This window comes from Mesoplodon bidens (assembly GCF_964165515.1).
Source record: "Mesoplodon bidens genome assembly, chromosome: 2".
Lineage (NCBI taxonomy): Eukaryota > Metazoa > Chordata > Mammalia > Artiodactyla > Ziphiidae > Mesoplodon > Mesoplodon bidens.
In genome coordinates, this window is record NC_138177.1 from 167101200 (window position 1) to 167127928 (window position 26729).

Consider the following 26729-nt stretch of genomic DNA (forward strand, 5'->3'; position numbering starts at 1 on the left):
ATATGCACATGTAGGACTGAAAAGGGTCAACAAAGAATATAAAGTTAAGCCCCTTTCTTCATGAGAGGACTTTACAATTTCACTAGAGGCCAATAAACAGACATTTAAAATGATTAAACCATAATACAGGAAGGTCATGGTTAAAAACACGCTAAAGGGAGTAACTAATATTTAATGAGAACTTACATGCCAGGCACTGTTCCATAGGTTTTAATGGTATGAACACATTTAATCTGTACAACTATGAGCTAAATTGAATAACCTTGGCAATTATTAGTCCCCTTTTTACAGATGAAGAAATCTAGATTCAAGAAAGGTTCCAGCCCAAGGTCACACAGGCAGCCTAGCTCTAGACTCCACTCTTCTCCAGCAGGCCAAACTGTGGCTCTATCAGCCACAGCACGGCGTGGAGAGAAATGTCACATGAGTTCTGAGGAGAGAAGATGGGGAATGAGTTGGGCCTCGGAAGTTGGGCAGGATTTGGAGAAGTAGAAGGGGAGGAGAAGGCATTCTAAACAAGGGGAAAACATGCTCAAAGGCTCAAAGGTAGCAACAGCCACAGGCATTTGGAGGCAGAGCGATCAGTCTGGCCTCTGAGGAAGGCTTGTACTCTGGGAACAGGGCGAGAAAGGATAGAAGGGACCTGGCAGATCAGACCATGGAGAACGGCACTGAAGTTCAGGCCAAGGATGACTGCCAGGTGAGACTCAGAAGACACCTTTTCCTACAAATGTACAGCAGGCAAAAGTCAGTTAGCTCTGAAGAGACTCTTGTGCATTTCACTGATCCAACATACCAACAGAACCAAGAATTCTGGAGGGCAATGGTGATCTCTCCTTGGAACTGCCAGGTCCATAGACTAGGTCCTTACAGATATGTTTTATGAAGCACTAAATCCCCAGGGCCCATCAATCACAGCGATCAACACTTACTAAATACATGTATCGGTTGCCTGGCATTCCTTAGAAAACCAAAGAGCAGCTTTATTTACCTGTCTTACCTTTAGCCAACTGAAACAAAATCTCAAAACCAAAAAGTCATGAAACATCAATGGTTACCTCCCAGGCCCAGTAGCCAGTCCCCCTGTCCAGTGCCTGGGGACACAGACTAGAGACTTTGTGTTCCAGAAGAGCTGCCGGGTCTCCTGACACAGCTCGCTCCCCAGGGAAGCACCACAAATGGACATCATGCCACCCTTTCCCTATTGCCAGGGTTATTCCAGTTGAATGTACTCCCGGAACTGCTCTACACAATCACCGACTGGCATTTATACCATCCCCACACCGTCACTCATTCACCCGAAGTTACCCAAGGGATATTTTCTAAAACAGGTCGATGCTGTCAGGTTATCCTCATTAAGAAGTTTGGCTGAAAAATGTGTTAGGTAATTTATCTTTTTTGAGAAGTTGGTTTCACAGCCCGAGGACTGCATTTTTAGTAAAAAGGATGAGCTTTAAGAAGAGACTAGGGACTTAGCATGGTTTAGAAACGGGGTATAGGATCAGGATTCTTGACTCAGCTCTGGAACCAGCTCTGCGACCCTGGACAAGGCATATAACCTTTCAGGACTCAGTTTCCCCATCTGAGGCAAACGATCTCTAAAGTTCCTCCCAGCTTGGTCTAGGATTTCTAGGCCTGACACACTTACCACTGGCTCTTGATCTGCTCCTTCAGATTAGCAACCTAAGCTGTATCATATGCAGAGGCCCAGGAATCAAGTTCCCCACAACCAGCCACTGGGGCAAAGCATGTGCCGCAGTTGGGAATGAAAGAAAAATTAAATCTGCGAAGTCTAGACGTCAAGAATTTTGAAGTTATTACTTTTTTACAGTTTTTAACCTATAAAAGCCAAATTTCCTACCATGAACTAAGAATAACAATTTCTGAATGAAACTTTAGAGTTCCTTGAAAAATGTAAAAAAACCAAGGAGTTTGTACAGTTAGGAGAGCAAAGTGTGCAAAAAGATCTAGAGTGTAACTTCTGGAGACCACAGAACACTAAACAATATTTTTTGTGTGTAGAACTACGAAAATCTTGTCAAAGACATATAGCAGCACAATACAAGAAAAATAAGGTGACATGGTTACAAGGGTGTGTTCACTTTTTGAAAATTCAGAAGTTGTATACTTAAGATTTGAGCACTTTTGTGGATGTGTGTTATACTTCAATAAAAAGCTTATTTTCAAAAATTAAATAACTTAAGTTCACAAGGCACAGAAATAAAACGCTTCAGGATTTTCATAACTGTTGCCATTGGTTCTGTAAAATTCTGAATGACTGTTTTCCAAACAGTTGCAGCAAACCTGTTAGTTAACACAGCATTCCTCAGTTTAAGAAACACTGGTCTACAGGAAACTGCATAACAACATGTAAGATAACTTAATGTGCTAAATGGTAAATTCTCAGTAACTTTTTAAATTTATTAGGGGAAATTTTTCATTGTCTCTCTGCAGAAAGCATTAATCTAATGTTGAATGTTCACTATATTTTAAATCTTAACTGAGGTAGGTGGTAAAATGATTTATAACCCCTTATTGGATTTATGTTTTTATTGCAAAAGTGATACCCAGTCAAAATAAAAAACTGCATACAACAGAAAAGTATAAAGAATAAACATGTAAATAACTCATAATCCTTTCATCCAGACAGAACCACTATTTGCATTTGGTTTACTTCATTTCTGTATGTCTTTTTCTTTCTCCTTCTTAACACATGTAAACATTTTTCATATTGCTGAGAGTATCACATGTATAGTTTACATATCTTAAGCACCTTTCCACACTATTAGAAACTTTTCACAAACAACTTAATTGCTGCATAATATTACACTGCACAGATGTACTGTACCACCAATCTCTGCATATGCTCAATAAAAAAATGTATACATGAGTTTTTAAAGAATTACATGAATTAGTAATTTGAACTGAATTGAGCCAGTCAAGTGCCAGGGGCATTTATTAGACAGATAACTACTACTTGTCATAATGGTAAACTTAATTAACCCTTTTGTGCTGAAGGTCAATACTTACTAGGTAAAATGCAGATGTATAATTTATTGCTGTGAAACACCAAGAAGTACTGATTAAATGGTGTTAAGAGGTTAATGCAAAATCTTCAAATGTATTCATGGGATTTTACTAAAATGTCGATAGCTGCAACCTAAATTTGAAGCACGTGGTGAGGAAGAAAATGAGGCAGAAGTAATAGTTTATAACCCTTAAAACTAATTTCAGTAAATAGGAATCAAAAGAAAGCAGGAAAAAATTTCACCTTCAAGCTCAAACCCATTTATCAGAGCTAAACCCTACTCTCCTCCCTACACAATAGAAGATTAAGGGATAAAAGAGAACTTTCCTCCAGCAGAACTATAAACTCATCCAAAAAAGAGAAATAAGACAGATCTTAACCAAACTTTGGTAAGGCTTCGGCAGGAAATAAACATACTCCCTCCCTGCCCAACTCCCGTGGCGCTAGTCATCCTTACGAAGGCTGCCCAGTAGTGCTGCCACTTGGGATACAGACAGGGCCCACAGCAAAGCTGGAGTCTATGTGTCCAATAAATATGTCTATTTGGGCCCAATCAGACAAGCCAGGGGTCTAATCAACTCAGAATGTTACCAGTTAGGTCCAGGCACCTTTCCGAGCCACTTTACTCCACTTTACTGATAAAACTTTACATCAACTTCTAAACTTGTAAGCTACCTCTAAACTCCAGCAGAGCACCTAACTCACAAGCAAGAGGCGGGGCCACTGGAGCAGCCCTTCCTCAGGGCTCCACTCGCCAGCCCAGCTGACTTCAGAGCAAAACTGCCAAATTGAGGAACGCTCTTACCCACTCCAAACCTCAACTCTACCTCATCTCCTCCCTCATTCCACCCAACTAAGGTAAGCCATAATGTAAATGGTTGATAATTATTTAATTTTAAGGGAAAAAGTTACATTTTAATAAGGGGTAATTTCCTAGCTGACCAAAAGAATGAAGCTCAAACCTGAGTCTTTCAAGGCAGGCTAAGTAGGAAAAATATCTTTGAGCATCTTGAAGCACACCTGGTAGTAAAACAAAGTACAGTATTCAAGTGTCAGCTTTTAGTTGAAAGAGGTATTGTTAAGCATCTGAAAAGGTAGGGAGATATTTATGTCTAAGTGTTTGTAATCCTTATCTTTGTGAATTACTTGAATTACAGCCACAGTGCTATGACTTCATTGAAAGTTTAAAAGTCTCCAATGTGTAGAGCCAGTACCTTCATGTTTTTATAAAGCCTGAGGCTTTTTGAGGCCTGAGAACACAGAAGAACTTTAAGACTTTGGGGCAGGAAATTGCCCCAGGAAGCAAGTCCTGCAAAAAAGAGGGAGACCTTTTCTCAGCCAGGACTTCACCTACGGACGACTCCACACCCATTCCAGAAAACGACCTAAGTGTATATTTCTATGGGTTGTCAGCTTGATCCCATGAGGCTGTCAGGAAGATAAGGAGCCTCAGCTCTGCTGGTTATCTCTGAGCTCTAAGAAGCTGTGACAGAGATGCTGTAGGCCTTGCACGACAACATAGAACTTAAGAGTGCTGCTTACTACGTAAGAAAAGGGGCTTCAGAAGGTCACCTTCAAACGATACAGCCAAGTGACTGAAAGATGAGTTTTTTTCACAAACCCATCATACCAGCCAAAACGACCCACTCCTTGTTCCCAGACATCTTCTGCCTTTAATTATACCACCCCTCCCTCCTGGAGGAATGGCCTCCAATTTTCAAGTCTCACTCATTCAAGACCCAGTTAAAAAATAAAAACAAAAACCAAACTCTCCACCATGAGGTGCTGATTTCCCTCTCCTGAAATCTGAAAGCCCTTACTGTTGGTGTTTCTGGTTTGGCACTAAACCATTTCCCTGTGCTGTTTTTAAATTTGTTTTGGTTTTTAATATTTTCCTGTGTATACATCTTATTTCTAAAAAGCCTATAAGTTCTCTGAAGCCAGGGACTTGCGGTGCTCTAAAATTAGAAGCTGGAAGTGTATTTCTAAAGTTTCTTCCAACCCTTCCAAGACCATGTCTCTAACCCTCGCTCTCTGTCCATTTCCTCAGTGCTTAGATTAGAACAGGGTCAGCGTTATGATATATGAGGCTCTGGAAACAACCTATCTACAGCAGGCCACCAGATTTTTAGTTTAAATAGTGGCTGAAGGAGACAGGGGTAAAGGGGCATTTGCTTATCAGGAAGGCAGGTGCACATGGAAAGACTGAATGAAGACGGGAATAAAGGCACAGACCTACTAGAGCATGGACTTGAAGATATGGGGAGGGGGAAGGGTAAGCTGTGACAAAGTGAGAGAGTGGCATGGATATATATACACTACCAAATGTAAAACAGATAGCTAGTGGGAAGTAGCCGCATAGCACAGGGAGATCAGCTAGGTGGTTTGTGACCACCTAGAGGGGTGGGATAGGGAGGGAGACGCAAGAGGAAAGAGATATGGGAACATATGTATATGTATAACTGATTCACTTTGTTATAAAGCAGAAACTAACACACCATTGTAAAGCAGTTATACTCCAATAAAGATGTTAAAAAAAAAAAAAGACTGAATGAAGAGCAACTGCTTTATCTCGCTAAGTACCTAATTGCATTAGGAGATCCCCTGGCATATGTTAATCATACAAGACAAGACTTGTTCAGGGACCACACAGCTGTCTATTCAGGAAACTGAGCTCATAAATCAAAGCTCTGTCCCCAGAAGAAATACTGTTTACCCTCTCCACCAACTCCTTCCCTTCCCCCGTTTCCAGGTCATTCACCCTGACAGGCTGGGTAGCATGGGTCATTCACATAAAAACATGAATGTCTCTCATCTTAAGTGAGGCCTACACTGACTTGAAGCTGCTCTAGTATATCCTATGAACCACAACTTTGGAAATAAGGAAATGAAGCTGCCTCAGGTCTCACTGTGGTTACTACAATTGCTCACCAGGCACAAGTATCCAAAAATAAGCAACAGCCTGATTACCTGATTGCCAGGTGAAACCATAATACAAAGTACCTTATGTCTCTGTTCCCTAATCTGTCAAACACATTCATTTTCATTAAGGAACACAGAGAAGGAAAGGAAATCTAGAGGATTTCACTGGCCATTCACGGAATAGGAAACTGACCTTGAAGCCCTTTAAGAATAAAGCTATGGGTGCCATGAACTAGTATTTTTAATAAGGTCCTTAAAGGATGTGATCAGATATGATACTTTGTATCAAAAAAGTCTTTAAAATGTTCGTATCTGTTAATACATCATCCCTCTCCCACACTGGAGATACACACAAAGATTTCTGTAAAAGTGTGTTTGTTGCAGCATGATTTATAATAAGAAAAAAAAAAGCAGGAACACAAATATTCAACAGAAGAGTGGCTAAATAAATTGTATATTCATGTGCCTGACTGACATGCCACCATTAAAAAACCATTGGGGTCTTGCCTGGTGGTGCAGTGGTTAAGAATCTGCCTGCCAGTGCAGGGGACATGGGTTCAAGCCCTGGCCGGGGTAGATCCCACATGCTGCGGAGCAACTAAGCCCATGCACCACAATTACTGAGCCTGCAAGCCACAACTACTGAGGCCGCGTGCCACAACTACTGAAGCCCGCATGCCTAGAGCCCACGCTCCACAACGAGAAGCCACTGCGATGAGAAGCCCATGCACCGCAACGAAGAGTAGCCGCCGCTCGCCGCAACTAGAGAACGCTCACGTACAGCAACAAAGACCCAACACAGCCAAAAAAATAAGTAAATAAACAAATTAATTAAAAAAAACCACTGAGGAAGAATATTCAATGACATGGGAGAATGCTCATGATATAGTCAGTGAAAAAGACAATTACAAAACATTATACATAGTATGAGCTTCGTTTTGTGAAAAGAATATATATGTATGCAAGAGAAAAAAAGACTGAGAGGATATACGTTAAGATAGTGAGGCTTCCCTGGTGGCGCAGTGGTTGAGAGATCGCCTGCCGATGCAGGGGACACGGGTTCGTGCCCCGGTCCGGGAAGATCCCACATGCCACGGAGCGGCTGGGCCTGTGAGCCATGGCCGCTGAGCCTCCACGTCCGGAGCCTGTGCTCCGCAGCGGGAGAGGCCACAGCAGTGAGAGGCCCGCATACCACACACACAAAAAAAAATAGTGGCCACCTCTTCTTTATTTTCAAAATTGGAAGTAATCAACAGCTTATTTTTAACATTTTAATTATCATTTTATGATTGGGAGAAAAGTTCTTTCAAAAGAGGAAGCTGTTAATTTGCTTTCCGTGGCTTTTCAACATCCACTGTTACTCTTAGATTTGCCCATGTCACAGGCCAGTTTCAGAATAATCTGAAAGCCTTAGGGAAAGCCCAACTCTTTTACTTCCTAAACTTTTTAGGTCACTCCAAGGAAGGCGAACTTAATTTTCTTAAGCAGAAGACACCTCAGTTCCTAAATATACATCAACTACCTGTACTTCCCATTCATCAGTTCCTATCAAAGCAATAGTTTGTCTAAATCTAGATTCTAGAGCTGCAGTTTATTGCCCTGCCCTGGCTCCCTGTAAAAGAAGAGAGCAGGCATCGCTCTGACATCAGCCTTGACAGTATACACACGTTACAGGGGATGGTGCTGGGAGGTCCAGATTCTAAACTGGCTGGTCTGTGAAATCTGCGAATAACCAGTGTCCATGTCCCGTTTCGGTGTATTTTATGCTCCAAGAACACGGCAGAAAAACACCTTGGTGTGGAGTAAGTCACCTGCCTTAGACACAGGAGGCCTCTATACCGTATGGTCTGAGGAACACCAGAGACCCACACTACCCTTCTTACCATAAGGCTGTCCCCTCTCCTTCTAAGTGGTCTGAAGGCCTCACGGTCAGGTGTGAGGATGCAACAAAAAAGGCGTCAGTCTTTGACTCTGGAGGGGCACTGTCAACAGGTGCATGTTTTCCAGGAGCACATGGAACTCAAGGACAGGAGAAGGCAAAAAGTTCCCATTAATACATGGCAGATCAGTTCATGGGAATTACCGATTGCCCCTAACTACAAGTCCTTCCTGCAGGAGTCCAGTTTTTGACTGGTGGGGTCAGTGGGGGATGGAACAAAACACAAGAATAACAGGAAGGGTCAGGTGCAGAGGTTACAGACTGGTGAGCCAATCCGGCCCATGAACATGTTTTGTTTCACTCTCCTCCACAGGATGTAAGTATAAATGTTGCGGAACCGTGAGATTTCACATAAAGACACCTATTTCGGCATGTCCTCTGAATATCAGAAGAGTTAGCAACACTGGGCCTGCAACCCCACAGCAACACCTGGCTGGGCTGTCTGGAAGGGCATGGCGCTTCCCAACTCCCACGTGCCGGGTGCAGTACTGAGTACAAACGATGCCAACCCCGGCCCCCTGCTCACGCCTGTGCCCTGCCTCGCTCCTGTACTTGCCCGAGTCCGCAACACCCTCTCTAGAGCCAGGGGGACAGTAAGGGCAGTGGTCCTTTCCAGTTCATTATACTGTTTCTGTTTCAAATCTGTTACAACACTCTACCAAGAAAGGTGAAACGGACCTTACAAGAGAGAGGAGTTGTCATTCTTTCCATAAAAAAGAAACTAAAACTTGCTTTAATTCTGAGAGGCCCAGCTGACTAGAAAAGAGGTCTAAGAGATCCCAGAGAGATTTGCACAGACTGAAGTATACCCACACTGGCAGTCCAAGTACTCAAATAGCCAGTTTCTAAATGATAGCATGAGTAACATTTAAAGAATACAGTTCCTTTTCCTTGGAGTTCCGCCCCTTCAGGGAATCCACCCCTAATTCCCTTAGCTGGAAATCTCAGTTCGTTATGTGCCAGCAGGGGTACTGACTCAGAATTTAACACAACATTTGACAGTAGTTCCTTCTGAATTCTAGGGAGGAAACTTCCTAGCTGGCTAATCAGAAATCCCTCTTGTTAGAATAAACTCTCAGTACTCAACATAAAAATGTTTCTAATGTGGATTCCCCCCACCAAATAATTTGTGTTATTTCATAATTTATCCATACAACATAGATTATGATCTTTTTTGATCACCTGGATATGCAGACATTAAGTAAACTGCTGGCTTAAATTCATTAATGCCTAGCTTCTAAAGTGCTGCCTGGTTTTCAAGTCACAAAACAGGCCTGCTTAAGTATAAAATTATCATGCTTCTATTACCACATTTATATCCCAGAATATTATAGTTTTAAATCACTATAATGGTTAAAATAAATTCAAACTATATTATGAATTAATATAATAAACAAATCTAACCAAATAAAAACTACAGGTACCTTAAATATGAGCATGGCAGAAAATGAAAATAAATCAGGTCCAACAATGTATATCTGCTCAGAAACAATGCTAGACTAATATAAATCAAAAACATGTTTCCACAGAGACACTGAACTTACTAATAAATAGAAATATGGCTCTACTACTTTTTTTTCACTTAATAATTTCCAAATAGTTTATTTTCACTTAATAATTTCCAAAAAATTTAGTTGCAGCTATATCCAACATATTTAATCTAATTCTTTCTGAAATGTCATGCATTTTTACTAAATTTTACCTCTCAGCTAGAAATGATACTGTTACAAATAAATGGTCAAATGCACCTGTGGAAGCGGAAAGGCCTACTTTGGCAGCCACCACTCACGAGGAGGGTGTCAGGCAAGTCACTGTGCAGCACAGATGATTGTCAAGGCAGGTGACAGGTAGCACACGTAGGGAAAGCAGCCAGGGTAAAGCCCCAAACCCCAATCACTGTCTCCCAAGGTCAGATTTTCTTCCACAAACTATTCCTGACACATAGCAAAATATATTTAAATGCAAAAGAAAATAAACAAATATACCATTTTCTCTCTGGCACCAGAGATGACAAACAAGCAGTCAACGTATTTTCTAACCAGGGGGATTTCCTTGGAGGGAAGTTTGGAAACATGGGATCTAAGCTCTCTCTCCAGCTACCACAAAGACAAAGAGAATGGCTAGAGCTAAGGGGGAAGAGAGAAGGCAAGACCCACCAGGAAAGATGAATAAGACAAGGCAAACTAAGATTTTCTCCGAGTTCTTGGCTGACATGTGGCTTATGCCTAGATTCCTTGGCCCTGAGGAACAACCAACCCACTGGCAGAGCAAATGGCTTTTTCAAAAGTCCCTTGGAGTTTTCTCCCCTTGCCCTTGTAACTTCCAGAAATTCTTAAACCTCCTCACAGCCTGGAAAAAAGTCCTGACAGAGTACTTAATTTTAAAACTTCCTGGGAAATACCAAGGAAAAGGGCTTAGAGTGGAAAGTCCTTCTATGTTTTAGAAATAAAATCAGTAACAACTTACTCAAGAACAACAAATAGTTTGACACTGGATGGCAGGTCCTTGGCCTGGTTTAATGTAATATTTAGGTTTTCCACCTTCAAAAGCCTTTGAGTTGCACTGCACTGCATCTTTCCTCCCCCTGCCCCCATCTAGTATTTTCCTTGCACAAAGGTAATATTCATTCAACAAGTATTTACTGAGCATCTACCCTGTGGCAATCACTGTGTACTGTGGCAGACAAGAAAAAAGGAGGTCCCTGCCCTCGCCTAGCTTACATTCTTTTATGGGCATAATAAGCCCGTGTAGAAATTCAAAGTATGTAGAAATAGACAATGTAGAAAGTAAACATCTCCTATAATCAGCTACGATTGACCATTTGGTGTATACTATTTCAAATAATTTTCTGTGTATATAAGAATGATACCTAACCATATTTTGTTAATGGTTCATACCATATGATCTGTTTTGCTATTTCCGCCCCTTTAACAATCAATCTTGGGGTGTTTCCATTACCTTCTTTTAAGATGAGTTTCCACCTTTCAAGAGACTCCTTTGTAACCTTCCCCACTTAAACTACTGTGAATTCCCAGGTAGGACTCTTTAGGGACTTGGGAGAGGGCTGGAAAGGTCCATAAAAGGCCACCTCCCCCTGGAGTACCTGTCTCAGGGAATGCTCGTGGGCTCTTCCTCTGGAATTGACTGCTCTGTCTTGTTTCTTTCCCATAGTCAGGTCTCAACTTTGGATTCTACCCTCGCTTTGTGCCTACAATCTCTAAGATGACAAAACAGGGGCTTTTTGGATTCTCTTTACTTTGCTCTTTTGCACAGCTATCCACACCAAAATCATACTGAACCCACTGATTATTAAAAATCAGTATCTAAAAATATGGCCATTTCCTTTCAATGGATACATAATTTTTAATTGTGTGTAGACACCTTAAAATGTGGGAAATGAAAAATCGGAAGTAGTGTAAACTGTCTGTTGTTTTTCCCCCAACAGCGAGACCACACCAAGGAGCCTTCTATACAGCAGAGGTTACACGACAATCTCAAATGCTGCTGTCTGGAGACAAGATTAAATTCAGAAGTACAAAGACTGAGAACTGCTAGTCAAACCACCTGAGCAATCTGTGGCACCAGCAAATCCTGTCAAAGAAGAAAGATGGCTGTTGTTAGCTTTTGCTATCTTCGTCCCCCTTAAGAAAAACATAAAATCATAAAACATAAACACAAGGCTTATATGGGCTAGAAAGTGGAATGAAGACCAGCGACATTTTGCTCACCTACCAGCTTAACCTAGAAAAAGATGAGTCACAAATACTCATATCACAGCTACTAAAAACACAATCAATATACTCACGGATGGATCAGAACACTATTTATAAAGTATGTTGTCATTAATCTATATAATCCCAAAATATTTCCCTAAGACCCAGATCTAGTAATATAAGTTAGTTCCTGGGTATGAGTGTAAGTTAAACACTCCTCAGTATCAGTGAATGAGTTAAAATGTCTTAAAGTGCTTCTCCATCCCTCCTCTCCTCCTCCCTCCCCTCTGAGTCAGGGCTATCACACTTGCTTAGTGACTACTGGAAAAATCCTGATACACGTTTTCTCCTTTTCTCCCAAGGCTCTCAAGTCTCCAAATAAGCAGAACTGTATGAACAAACTAACTTATAAGTAATAACATTTTGGTGCGCTTAAAATAACCAAATGAATTTAGAGAGGAAAAAAGAGTGACTTTTCAACATATGAAAACATATCCCAGATTTCCACTTTCCCCTGAAGAAAACCCACCCCCACCCTCACCCTCAGAACTTACCACCATGGCCACGCCCACACCCCAGCACCTCAGGCCTTCAAAGCAGTCACTGGTGGCCTTTCCTCAGGGTAAGCTGATGGTTACATCCCCAATCCTAAATTTTCCAATTCAAGGCTCTTCGGTCTGCTGCTGTCAAGCTAGGCCTACCCCAGATTTATTCCTAAAGGGCAAATTTCCTGCTGGGTGGCTCTAGGCTATCTGAACCAGACTAACTCCCACGTAGCCCTAACCAGAACTGAATTCTCAGAGACCCTGTAAGCTTTCAAGGGTACGAGTGGATGGCCCCCTTCTGTTCAGAAATAAGTACACGCCTGTGTCTTTGGCAAGAGCAAGAATTTTTAAAACACTTAAAAGAGCATATCTCTAGAAAAATGTAAAATTAAATGAATTCTGAAATTCTAAGCATTTCTTCTATAGATTTTAGCCATGAGAGCATAAAATTTAGCTCTGGTCCCAATCCTTATGTCAGCTTTAGCTGTATGTGCATTTAAAACAAAAACAAAAACAATAGTTTTTTAAAAAACAAAAATAAAGCAGGTTGGTAAAACTTTTTTTTTTTTTTTTTTAAGCAGCATGGTATAACAGCAAAGGCAGAAGCCAAGAAATTTCGGTTCCGGTCCTGGTAACTACCACTCTAGCTGGGTTACTTGGACTAGCCATTTACTCTTGTAGGGCTTGTTTACTTCTCTGCTAAGAAGACAGGGTTGGGGAGGCTGGTCTAACTGTCTCTTAGATCTCTTGCAGTTCCAAAAAAACCAAAAACCATCATTCTAAATTCTACTTAGTTCTGTAAAATGCATCTCTACTAGGCAAACTGTGGATACTTTTCCTTCCTGACTCTTCACACCAAACACTATTCAACTACGTTAAAGAGTTGATATCTTATTAAGAATAAGCACTAGAAACAAGAAAGGTTAATCTTCTGTCTTGAACACAAAAAACGAAGAAAGAAAAGGCGGGATGGAAATAAACCAAGAAGAGACTTTTGCTTCCACATTTCTACAGAATATGGATCACTTTACATTTTGTACTCAGTTTTAAATTCTCTCCCTTAACCAGGAAATTCAAACAAGTAACAAACCCCAACAAGAAACCCCACAGTCTTGGGCTGTATTTGAGAGGGAGCTTTGTGCCAAGTACAAACAAAAGTGTTGGCTCTTCTGCTTGCAGGCCCTGAAACTACAGGAAAGCAGCTCAGGTGTCGCAGCCTGACCTGCCGGATCTTAGAGTGACCACTGAATGATCACACAGACCTGCCATGGAATATTCCACATCAAGTGAAAACCAGTGTTAGGCTAAATTGGGAAAATGATTTCAATATAATTTAGGTGAAAAAAGCAGGACACAAAAACTACACAAACATAGCGAACAAACTTATGGATACCAATGGGGGAAGGAGGGGGTGGGATGAATTGGGAGATTGGGATTGACATATATACATTACTATGTATAAAAAAGACAACTAATGAGAACCTACTGTACAGCACAGGGAACTCTATTCAATGCTCTGTGATGACCTAAATGGGAAGGCAATCTAAAAGAGGGATATATGTATACATATAACTGATTCACTTTGCTGTACAGCAGAAACTAACACAACACGATAAAGCAACTATACTCCAATAAAAATTAATAAAAAAAAACTACACAAACACTATGGCCACAACTACATAAATTTAGTTGAAGAAAATACAACAAAAATTTAACAGTGATTTATGTCATGTATTTCCTCCTTTTTCCACCTAAATTTTCTATAATTTTTTCACACTTAAAATATTCTAAAATTGACCACGAAGAAAAAAATTGAGCAAACCTCACTCTAATTTACAGGATTCCTTTCTAACCCAGCATGTACTTAAAATAACTGATCTTTCTCATTGCTTTTTTGTTTATGTCTAAAAGTTTTTTCCACGTCAGAATTAAAAATATTTTTTGGCTACCAATATTATAAGTCTGTTTCTAAATAACTTGGGTAAAGAATTCAGAAATCAAGCTGGCAGAAATTGGGTCATTTTGTAAGATATGTATTTCTTAAACCAAAAGAAGACTTTGGAGTGGCTTTAGCAAGTTCCCAAACTTTTCCTGGGAAGGAGCCTACAGGCAACACTTACTGCCAAGTTCCCCACCTTCCCCCACCTTAGTGGATCTATCAGCATACTTTTTTTTTTTAACATCTTTATTGGAGTATAATTGTTTTACAATGGTGTGTTAGTTTCTGCTTTATAACAAAGTGAATCAGTTATACATATACATATGTTCCCATATCTCTTCCCTCTTGCGTCTCCCTCCCTCCCACCCTCCCTATCCCACCCCTCTAGGTGGTCACAAAGCACCTAGCTGATCTCCCTGTGCTATGCAGCTGCTTCCCACTAGCTTATCTATTTTATGTTTGGTAGTGTATATATGTCCATGCCACTCTCTCACTTTGTCACAGCTTACCCTTCCCCCTCCCCATATCTTCAAGTCCATTCTCTAGTAGGTCTGTGTCTTTATTCACATCTTACCCCTAGGTTCTTCATGACCTTTTTTTTTTTTTCTTAGATTCCATATATATGTGCTAGCGTACAGCATTTGTTTTTCTCTTTCTGACTTACTTCACTCTGTAGGACAGACTCTAGGTCCATCCACCTCACTACAAATAACTCAATTTTGTTTCTTTTTATGGCTGAGTAATATTCCAAAACTACAAATAGAACTACCATACGACCCAGCAATCCCACTACTGGGCATATACCCTGAGAAAACCATAATTCAAAAAGAGTCATGTACCAAAATGTTCATTGCAGCTCTATTTTCAATAGCCAGGAGATGGAAGCAATCTAAGTGTCCATCAACAGATGAATGGATAAAGAAGATGTGGCACATATATCAGCATACTTTTTCTGTTATGGGCTAGGAGTAAACATCTTTGGCTTAGTAGGCCATAGAGTCTCTGTTGCAGTTACTCAACTCTGCCACAATAAAGCAGCCATAGACGCTATGTAAATGAATGAGCGTGGCTATGTTCCAATAAAACTTTTTTTTTTACAAAAACAGGCAGTGGGCCAGCTTTGGCCTGTGTGCAGTGGTCTGCCAGCCTGTGGTGTACAGCACACTAGAGAACATCCTTGGAGCTTGGAGAGATGGTGAAAAGACCTGAAGGACTGCTTGCTCCTTCACAGGGAACGACCATCGAACCTTATTTTGACAGCCACACCGATCTCCAAGAATTCTTTGAAGGTGGTGTACTAATGAATATTCCCCCCAAAATCAATGAATTGGTTCCTCAAATATAGTAGTTTTCAACCATGATATTGAGAAAGACATAGCTATACAGCATGTGCTGCAATTAATTTACTATTAATACTACAGTACTGGTTTTCAAATGATTTTTAAAAAAAGCTTTATAAAAGGGATGATCAGTATTATCCTTACAGCCAGCCTGGACCTATACACAGCCTTGGGTGTACCTGCAGGAGCAAAGGACTCACGTACATACTGTCAGCCCATGTACGTTTGCATCAGGAGCCTTAGAGACCACTGAGCCCAGCCCTTTCCATCTGAAGATAACAAATCCACTCTATGGCTAACAGCTCAAACATGTCAGGTTTGGATCCGTTACAGTCTTATTAATATTCATCAAAACATACATGAAGTCAAGGAAGAAGAAATCAAACCCTTCAAATCCTTTCTCTGTGTGTATTAGAAAAACAAAATGTTTTTAATAAGATTGCTTTCTACTTTCTTCATGAAATATTATGTCATAAGCACTTCCCTATATTATTTAATATGGCTCAAAAATATGATTTTGTAATTTCTGTATTAAAAATCTATGGAATATATGGACCATAATTATTTAAATTTCTCCCCTATTGTTGGATATTTATATCATCTCTTTATTTTTTATAATATTATAGTAAAAGTTGAAAATAATCCTATGGAAGCTTATAAAACTATTTAAATATAACATTTTATATTTAGGTATTTGACAGCAGGTATTGCCTAAAGCAGAGTAATATTCTGGGGCCCTTCAGATCAAGGCACATCAGAGGACACATTAGTGACCACAAGAAGAGGTATATACCCCAGGAGCAGGCACAGGAGCACTGGACCCACAACTGGAAAATGGGCCATCTGAGACCTTGAAATTCTTTACTAAGGGCAGATCAGGTAGTAGAGTCAACCAACATGACAAGTGGGGCCCAAGTGAGGTGGTATCACAAGACTGAGCCTTGACTGCTCTCTCTCTGCAACACCCTACAGAGGAAAACTGTTTTGACTTGACTGCTATAATTAAAATTGTGTAGGAGAAAGGATGTTAAAAAGATGGTGGCAGATGTTTCATTTATAGCATATAGTAAATGTGTGGGATATTCCTTTTGACATAGGTCAACTAATTGGTCTTTCTCCCATGGGCAAATGGAAGAGAGTTCTCTGCTGAGTGTTTTCTCTGTAGGGTATGATGGGGCAGAATGTCAAAACAAACAGATGTGGATGCCAGCCTGGCATCAGCAACAGCATGTATGCTTCCAGAAGTGGCAGAGGGCTCTGAAACCTCTAGCGACTTCAGCAGCAGAACCCACATGTACTTCCCTTCATCTAGCTGCCAATAAGAAAACTAAAACAAATTAATAATCTAGTTCATATAATTCATAACACTAGAAATACCTTCCCTCATAAATTGCCTGCTCTGAAGCAAGCCAAAGGAAGAGGAATAAAGATAACTTAGTGGAGGGAAGGAGTTACAAGTGCCCTCTTGAGTTATGTATTTTTAAAAAGCTCCTTGAAATAATGACATTTACAGCAACACGGATGGACCTAGAGATTATTATACTAAGTGAAGTAAGCCAGAGAAAGACAAATACCATATGGTATCACTTATATGTGGAATCGAAAATATGATACAAATGAACTTATTTACAAAACAGAAAGAGACACACAGACATAGAAAACAAACTTATGGTTACCAAAGGGGAAAGGGGGTGAGGAGGGATAAATTGGGAGTTCGGGATTAGCAGATACAACCTACTATATATAAAAGAAACAATAAGGTCCTACTGTATAGCACTGGGGACTATATTCAATATCCTGTAATAAACCATAATGGATAAGAATATGAAAAAGAATATAGATATATATGTATAACTAAATCACTTTGCTGTACACCAAAAAGTAACACAACACTGTAAATCAACTATATTTCAATTTTAAAAAATAAAAAATGAGGAGAAAAAATAAAAATAAAAAAGCTCCAAGTCAGATCTCAGTTTCCAAATGGAAAAAAGATATGAAGTAAGATGAACATGTATATTTTATAAAATACATAAAATACAGCAAAATTAAGTCTGAGCCAGTCAAGGTAATACAACGTTACTCTTTAACTTAAAGATGGGAAAAGGAACATTTCTGATTAAAATCCATGTCTAACACTGTGCAGTTGACCCTTGAACAATGTGGGGGTCAATCCCAGTGTAATTTACAGTTGGCCCTCTATATCCACGGTTCTTCCACAGCCGCAAATTCAACCAACCAAGGACTATGTAGTGCTGTAGTATTTACTACTGAAAAATAAACACATATAAGTGGTCCCATGCAGTTCAAACCCACGTTGTTCAAGGATCAACTGTATTTACCTACGGAATTTTTAGAAAGAGATTATTTTTCAAGCCTAACTTTCCCAGAATTATTTGGGGGATAATTCATATTTTAAGTGGACAATCAAGAACAAGTCCAAAGTGGTAAAGGACAACTTTCTCCACCCCCACCCTCATTTTTCTATCTGTCTGACAAAGATTTGCACGAACAGGACACACACTCTTCTTTTTGTGTCTATGCCACAAGAACTTTGAATACGCAAAAAGAAAAGGTCAAGGACTAAAGATGTGCTTCTCAAAACCATGAGAAGAATCAAGTTACATGTAAATTTGTCAAATGTGGAAAGTAATCACTGTCACCACTCAGAGCACTGGAAAGGGCTGGAGTCAATGCTTCTGGACAACGGCACAGGTGACCAACAAACCCATGCGAAATAAACGCTGAATGTCAAACACCACCAAGTTAATTGTCACAGTATCTGATCACAAACAATTCCTACAGGCATACTTGGAAGTGTGTTTTTCAAGACCTAAGTCAAGTTTATGGAAAGCATTGGTAAGGTCACAGCACACACACTTACCTTACCAGTGCATCTGGTTTGCTTAGCTGGTTATTAGGAATACAGTTTTCCATTAAGTCCTTGTGTGCACTTGGGCTCTTGCTAGGGCATTTCTGCTTCTTCTCGTTTTTACTAGATGAGGAAGGAATGCTCCCATTTGTGGCGCTGTGACTTCGAGGTGAGGAGTTCACAACTCCACTGGCATTTTTGTAGTTTTTTGAGGAAGCAGTGCATGAGTCCTCTTTCAAGAGATTTTCTGTACTTCCCACGAGATCATTATTTAATCTTTTACTATTGATATGGTTTTCCATATACTCAATTTCTTGTATTTTAGAGTCTACAGGTTGTAGAATATTGTTGTTATTTATTCCAAGGTTGTGTTTTTTGGCATCTTTGTCTTTTTCTTTCCCTTTTTCTCGGTATTCTATCTCTGGCAAAGTTGTGGAGAGTTTTTTATTGGCTGGGATACCTCCATTGTGGTGTATGAGGATTGAGGAATCCATATCAGGTAATCCTTTGGCTGCTACAATACCAAAAACAAACCAACAAGCAAAAAAAACCCACACTGGAATATTTAGTTGTAAAAAAACACAAGGGATTGATTCAATAAACTGCATCATCTACACTCAGAAACTCACTATATTAAGTTGCAAACTCATTCAGAAACAATAACCACACCACATTATGCTAACTTCAAGAAGCAAATCCATATAAGTTTGAGAAGCTGCACATTTAGAAAATCGCCATCATTTATAAACACCAAGCCATTAATGGTTTGGCCTTGAAGATAATATGAGGATTTTACAATTAAGCCATACTTCACTTATCAGTCAAATCAAACTTGTCTATCATGGGGGTGATAGGACACAGGCACATCATACTCTTAAAAGGTCACATTTTAAAAGATGCTTCGATTAAACAAACTTAATAATTTTACTGCAAAGAAAGAGATTAAATGAAACAAAAAGGTGTGATGTTAGGATACAGGGCATCTATCCTTTGTCTGGACTCTATCATTAAAGTAATAAGAAGTCTATTATCATTTACTAGGCCACTTACAAAGAATTTTCTGTATCAGGTCTACATATTCCAATTTGTCAAAGTCTACTTGAAGAGATAATTTTGCACCACACCAGAGAATAAGATTTTGTCATATATCAACTAAAAACATGACCTTCTCAAACCAAAGAAAACTGGTATGGCTATCAATTCATCTATTGAATTGGTTATATATTCATGAGAGAGGTTGTATTAGAAAAAGGTCAATCTGAGATCCATGTTGCATGATACAAACCATTTAAAGTGAGACCTAGCCATCTTTGCTCTATTCAGAAGGATTTTGACTTATAAAACAATTCTATATGTTTACATCTCTATCTTGCTTATACTTTGGTTCTTGGTTTGCTTCAATTACAAATACACATAGTTGTATACACTATTTTGTTACTGAGAATAAATATTTTAAAATATTTATAACAAATAAAATATTAAAATAGAAAATAAGCTATAAAAATGAAATATATAAAAATAATAAAATAAACATATTTAGAAGCACATGGCCTTCAGACACTAGGTAGAAAACATCACGCACATTCTGTATTTCATGACCGAACAAAGCAACAGCCCTGAAGAGGCACACCAGAAAACAGGAAAAGCCTTGGTAATTTTCCAGAGCCCTAGCAACTTTTCTGAAAAAAAAAAAAAAAAAAAATACTGACAGACAAAATTATGACTAACCTATTGAGTCAATGGCTTTAGAGTAAAGACCTACCTTCCTCAGCCTCTTTTTCTTGCTTTTGTAGCATTTGTTGCTCTGGGGGGAGGGCTTGCTGAAGAAGCTGCATGTAAAATTCGTTCTCTTTTTGCACTTCCTTTTGCTTCCTCAACCGCATTTTGTAGCTTACATAACTTTTGAAGCCGAAGCCCAAAGTCACCACAGGGTACCCAATACTAGAAAGAAGACAATCCCGCCGGTAATTGTAAGTTAAAAACAAACAACAGGTGCATGAAGCACATGAGGACACCTATGACTGAAATTAAGAAATAAATTCTAGATGATGATGATAGTTGAGCATTCAGTAAACACATACATAGTGTGTAATGCGTGCTGTGGAAATCAGAGGCAGCTGGCACGTAGAACAAACCCCCAGGGAACAGCAGGACTGCTGGACCGTAAGAGGCTGCCCATCAGACTTTGGCATTCTTCAAATGAACTCAAGGAGTTACCGTAGGGACTGCTGGATACAGCGGCTAATGTCTTTGATTAACATTGAACTGCCTTATGCATGATTAGAACTTAGGCATCTGTATGCTTTTAAGAACTAACAGGGTAGAGATTTTATGAGTGGTCATAAGTAAACATTACAAGTGTTAAAAAATCAAAGGGACATCATTTGGTTTTTAATACTAGAAGGCAGGGTCAAATTCAGGTGACTAATCTTTTTGCTGCCTGAGGGGTACTGTCACCAGCTATTCCTGGAAAATTAGTTCATACATAAACACTCTATCAAACATAAATTCAAGAATCATTTAACTAAGTATCTGATGTTATCAGTGCCAACAATTGGTTTGCACCAACAAATTAAACCACCTGTACTTACAACTCTAATCTCTGGGATAAAAAGTTGAAATATTTTCATTCAACTCATCAGTCTGTCTAATATCATTTCAAAGTCTCTGAAAACACTGCTGAAACTCATATTAAGCTTCATTAACATGAAAACAACAATTATAATTAGTCTAAATGTGATCACACCACAAATTTAAAGTGACAAGTTTTACTGACCAGGTTTAGTTAATTCACTTGTTTGTGAAAAGACTTTAAACATATTGGAAACTATTTTTTTGTTGTTGATTCCTATTTGTTTAAGTTTCTGCCATATATATTAGCAAAAATTGGTGTATTTAAAAGAAATATACATTACGTGGTTATTTCCGCAATAGATATAAAGAAGAATCAAGCTCATTTTAAAATATGTTTCATGGTTTAAGGTTAAAAATAATATTCCTTAAAAAATTATTAATAATATTCTCTTACTTTTGTAAATAGGCAAAGGAAACTGTAAGTTCATTTACGCTCCATGAAATAGCCATATATTTCACTAAGACTTTTTGGAATCATTATCTGATTACAATAAAAATAGATTAACATGTATCAGACACCTATGTGCTTGGCATTAAGTTAAACACTTTACATATATCACCTTATTTCATCTTTCCCATGACACCCCATGAGACAGCTTCCCAACATATAGGTAAGAGAACTCAGGCTTAGAGAGGGTGATATGACAAAGGCAACAAAGCTGTTAGGGGGCAGAGTTGGGATTCAAACACCCATCTGCCTGACTAGAGGGCTCATGTTCTTTACCACACCATGTTATGTTATCTTCCGGATTCATGTAATATCTCTGAGAAAAAATTTACAATTGAAATTACCATTCTACATTGAAAACACTGAATTAGATTACAGATTAAGAATACACATAATACTCACCAGTGAGCAGCAAATGGACGACAAAGGTCTACATGAAAATTTTTGAGATCTTTAAATCTAATTGCTGCTTCAATATAAACAAAGAGTATCCAGAGGGATACTGTGGGCAAACACACTCCCCTTTCTGTGGGAAAGCAGCAGAGAGACAAGCATCAATTAAACATTAACTAATATAACAGATGGGTTGTTTGGGAGACTGGTTCAACTACAGTAACTTTAAGACTTTCAAACTCGGGACTTCCCTGGTGGCACAGTGATTAAGACTCCATGCTCCCAATGTAGGGGGGGCCTGCGGTTTGATCCCTGGTCAGGGAACTAGATCCCACATGCATGCTGCAACTAAGAGTTCGCATGCCACAACTAAGAAGCCCGTGAGCCACAACTAAAGAGCCCACCTGCTGCAACTAAGACCCAGAGCAACCAAATAAATTAATTAAAAAAAAAGACTTTCGAACTAATTAAAAAGCAATATAATCCAAACTGAAAGCTTTTATATGACAAAAGATGCCTGGAATCATAGACAAAAATAAAAACAAGCATTCTGGCAGAAAATATTTACAATATATGTAAAACAAAGAAGTCATAGCCCTAGCATACAAAGATCTCCTACAAATCAATAGAAAGTCAACTGAAGAAAAAAAAATTGAAAGTCATAAAAGAAAAAATATAGATGGCTAAAAAACATGTGAAAAGATGCCAACTTCATTACTGATTAGGGAGATAAAAATTTTTTAAATGAGATTTTATTATTTTAACCTATCAGATAAAGCAAAAATTTTAAAGATGGGTAATAGTATAGGGAAGATATGTGAAAGGCTTCCTTCTCATACTCAGCAGTAATATAAATTGGGGCAACTTTCTTAGAAGGCAATTTGGCAGTATAATTAAAAATACTTATACCTTTGACCCAGAAATTCCAATTCCAGGAATTTACCCTACAGAAATACAAAAGAGCCCTGGGAAAAATGTATAAGAATATTCAATGTATTATTCGCAATAGCAAAAATTAGGATTTAGAATTAAATGCCTATCAACAGGAACTGTTTAATTATGATAAATCTATATAATGAAATATGATGCAGCTTTTCAAAAGGATGAAGATCTGTACTACCATAAAATATGTAAAAGATACAAATTCTTAAGTAAGAATGAGTTACAGCACTAAGAAATGTTTCTGACATTTAAGTATTACTCAAAAATTTTTTTTTCTTAACTACGAGCTCATATTCCTTTTATAGTTACAAACAATTTTCATTGTAGGAAAAAGCAACTTGCAATAGAATAAATAAAACTCAAATAATGAGATAATTTTCACTGGGCTTTAGAATCAAAGTCTGTAGGCTATGTCCATCTATGTCAGGACATGACAATAATGGGATATTTCATGAAGATAGACCACAAAGGCATGAGATCCACTAACTCTGGAAAGATCTCCTTTGAGACCATATAAAGCTAGCAAGTTACAGAAGACAGAACTGGAGGGAAAACTCAGTGACCTGAAGAACTAAATGGCTTTTTTCTAAGACTCTTTGGGATGAAACACAAGAAAAATTATAGCATCTTGGTACTAGAAAGATGATCACTTAATCCAACTTTCATTTTATGGAAGAGTAAAGTGAGGCCCAGAGTTTATACAAATTGGGTCCAAATCACAGAGATAACAATGAATCTGCTTCTAGGGAGAACCTAAATCCCCACAGACCTAGTCCATAAGGTAAGAAGACACTCAAAGCTCTGTGAAGACAGCTAATGGTCTCAACCATTCTTACAGATTTAATGTACTGAAAAAAGGGTATTTTCACAATGTAGGAAGACAAACTGCAACCCTTAGGATAATGCATTTTCAATTTCACTTCAAAATGCATTTTAAAAAATTTATATTCTGTACTCCCTATATTAATTTCTAAAGTTATCATAAACAAAATAAGCACATTACAGAAAAAATAGAAAAATTTGGATAAACTACCCATATTTCTACACCTATAAAATAAATAAAATCAAACCACGTTGAAAATATTTTTGAACTAGTATAATAGTCATGTTGTATATACAGGTTTTTTTTAGGTATTCTTTTGGCTTCTGTTATGTATGTATGTATGTATTTAGGCCATGCTGTGCGGCACGTGGGCTCTTAGTTCCCCAATCAGGGAGTGAACCCGTGTCCTCTGCAGTGGAAGCATGGAGTCTTAACCACTGGACCTCCAGGGTAGTCCCGTACATACAGTTTTATATCCTGTTTTCTCCCTCTTAATAGCAAGGAAAAAAATTAATGATATAATATTTTCATTCTTCTGTGGCAATATATAATTTCATCAACCATTCCTAATATTCTTAAGAAAAATTTAAAATTTTAACAACTGAAAGAGGAATTAATCCCAAGCTATAAAAATTGCACTCATATTTATTGGGCCTAATAAGAACACAAAGTTAGTTTTGTTTGTTCACTAATCATTCCAAATTAAAACATACTTCATAACGTAGGTATTCCAACATGCATTTCTGCGCCTAGAGCTAAAGAGAGGCCAATATCATTTATAACATTAGCTTCATTGCTGCCCTGTGGGTCACCCACTGAACTCCAGTAGGTTCTATTTACAGTTATATGAGTAGTTTTTTCTCAACTATTAAGAAATTATTAAAGTAATTTATGGAATCATTATAGTTCATCAGAGTCAGATTATCTGAGCTCGAAGGCTCCCTTAAACACTGTCTAGATTACTCCACCCTCACATGACAGAGAAGAAGCTGAGACCTAGAGAGAATGACAAGTATAAATGGCAACTCACTCGAAACTGAGGGCCAGGACAAGGAAATACAAGTAAAAACTGGTATATGGGAAAATCACTTTAACTAGAGGAAAGCAGACTAAGGAACCAGCATGCTAGCTTATAAATTCAGTCAGATATGAGAGAGTGCTAAAGATGGAGAAAACAATGCTCAAAGTGGATACTTTAAATAACAGAGCTGAACTGTGTCTTCTACCATGGGACAACATCATCCTTATAGCATTTAGAGAAGAGAATGAATGTTGCTCCAGAGAGCTTTTATTAGTTGATGCTCCAACAGAGGTCAAAATTCTACAGGTTGCAGCTGGGCCTAGGAATCAAGCTTCATGCAGCTTTGCAGAGAAATGTGACAATCTGAGAGCCAATCATCACATCCCCATGCGTCCCATGTGCAGGCTTCATAGTGGACTGGAGCTATCAAAACATCTCAGGTCATCTTAGTTTGTAATAGCAAAAGAATAGCTCTAAGAAGGGAGGTGGCTACGTAGCTCCACTCAAGTCAGAACATACCTGAAATAGTACATTTTGGTTTAGAGAGCCACTAAGAACTAGGGAGATCAGAATGGTGCAAGTGCTTAAAATAACATACAAGGAAAAGCTGATGAAATCGGAGATGCTTTGTCTACAGAAAAGAAGACGAGAGGATATGACAGTGTCTTTAAGGCTCTAAAGAAATGTGAACATGGATGGAAGATTACGCTCATTCAGTGTGGCTCTAATGCAGGGGTCCAATGTTTGGACTAGAGGGATGGTCTGTAAGCCCTTTAAAATTAAAAAAAAATTTTTTCTGTATATTCCCATGTGTTTTTCTGGGGAAAGCCCTTTATTTCCTCTAAGTGATCAGTGAGTCCCAAGACAGTCAAGACATGCTGGGTCAAAAGTGTAAGGAGGAAAATTCTGGCTCAGTAGGAGGAAGAATTTTCTATTCCAGTTGCCCCAAAACAACAATAGTAAGTTCCTTGTCACTAGATTTTCAATCAGAGATTAAACCACCATGTGCCAGGGATGCTGTGGGGACTCTTATGCCAAATAAGGGTTCAACTAAATGACTTCTGACATTCCTTTCAATACTGAAGCTGAAGGAACATTTTTCCTATTTGGCACATGGCTGTCTTCAAGTCCACCTAAATAAAAACTGCTTCAACTTCTTTTAAAAAATGGATATCTTCATAATGAGAGCTGGTAACTGAAATGTCTACAATCAAAATATCAAATCATAAAGGCTTAAAGTTTTGATTCAATAATAAAAAATACATTTTAAAGGTATATTATAATCTATTATGAAAAGGGATCTTTAAAATGTCCACATTTATACACTACCAAATGTAAAATAGATAGCAAGTGGGAAGCAGCAGCATAGCACAGGGAGATCAGCTTGGTGCTTTGTGACCACCTAGAGGGGTGGGATAGGGAGAGTGGGAGGGAGATGCAAGAGGGAGGGGATATGGGGATATACGTATACATATAGCTGATTCACTTTGTTATACAGCAGAAACTAACACAACACTGTAAAGCAATTATACTCCAATAAAGATGTTTAAAAAAAAACTGAAGGATTAAAAAAAATGTTCACATTAAACTCAACTCTAAATAATTTATTCAAGGAAATCACCACATTAAAAAAGTTTGAATCTAAGATTTCTATCTATCTAAGAAACCATTAAAACTTACCTGTGTGCCATACGTACTGAACCCACACATATGTACTAGCAGCAAAAAAAAGCCATTGTATGGGGATGAACAGCAGACATATTATATTTGACGTGAATGCTACACAAACAAAAAATACTGAGAAGGCCTAAAGGGAAAAACAAAATAAAAAACATATCTTAGAACATGTTAATTTCAAACAGATTATTAAAAGCACGTTGGACAAAATCTCTGAAACTGCTATGCAATAACTACAGAACAAGTTACAAAAGGAAATTTTAAATATTTAAAATCACCCATATAAAAAGTAGTCATTAATTTAGCATTAGAGAGTAATCCTATTTATGGCCTCAAATCATGAAGAACTGGACCAGAACAAACTGAGGTTGATTCACAGTGAGTTTACTTGGACTCCACAGGTGGGTTACCTAAAAGAAACAGAATTTTAACACAGAAAAGGCTCCTCTCTACTCACAAAATATTACTAAAGAGACTCATTCTTAAAGGATAG

The 26729-nt window shown here is 38.5% G+C and overlaps 1 protein-coding gene across 1 annotated transcript in view; it reads right to left on the reverse strand.

The window, feature by feature from the left end:
* Positions 1 to 26729, reverse strand: part of MACO1 (macoilin 1) — a 56394-nt gene that overhangs the window by 13439 nt on the left and 16226 nt on the right. The window contains exons 3-6 of the mRNA XM_081224446.1: positions 26240 to 26366; positions 21783 to 21906; positions 20061 to 20239; positions 18311 to 18812 (exon numbers count right to left, since the gene is read on the reverse strand). Of these exons, the coding sequence (XP_081080572.1) occupies positions 18311 to 18812; positions 20061 to 20239; positions 21783 to 21906; positions 26240 to 26366 (932 nt within the window). The remainder of the gene's footprint in view (positions 1 to 18310; positions 18813 to 20060; positions 20240 to 21782; positions 21907 to 26239; positions 26367 to 26729) is intronic.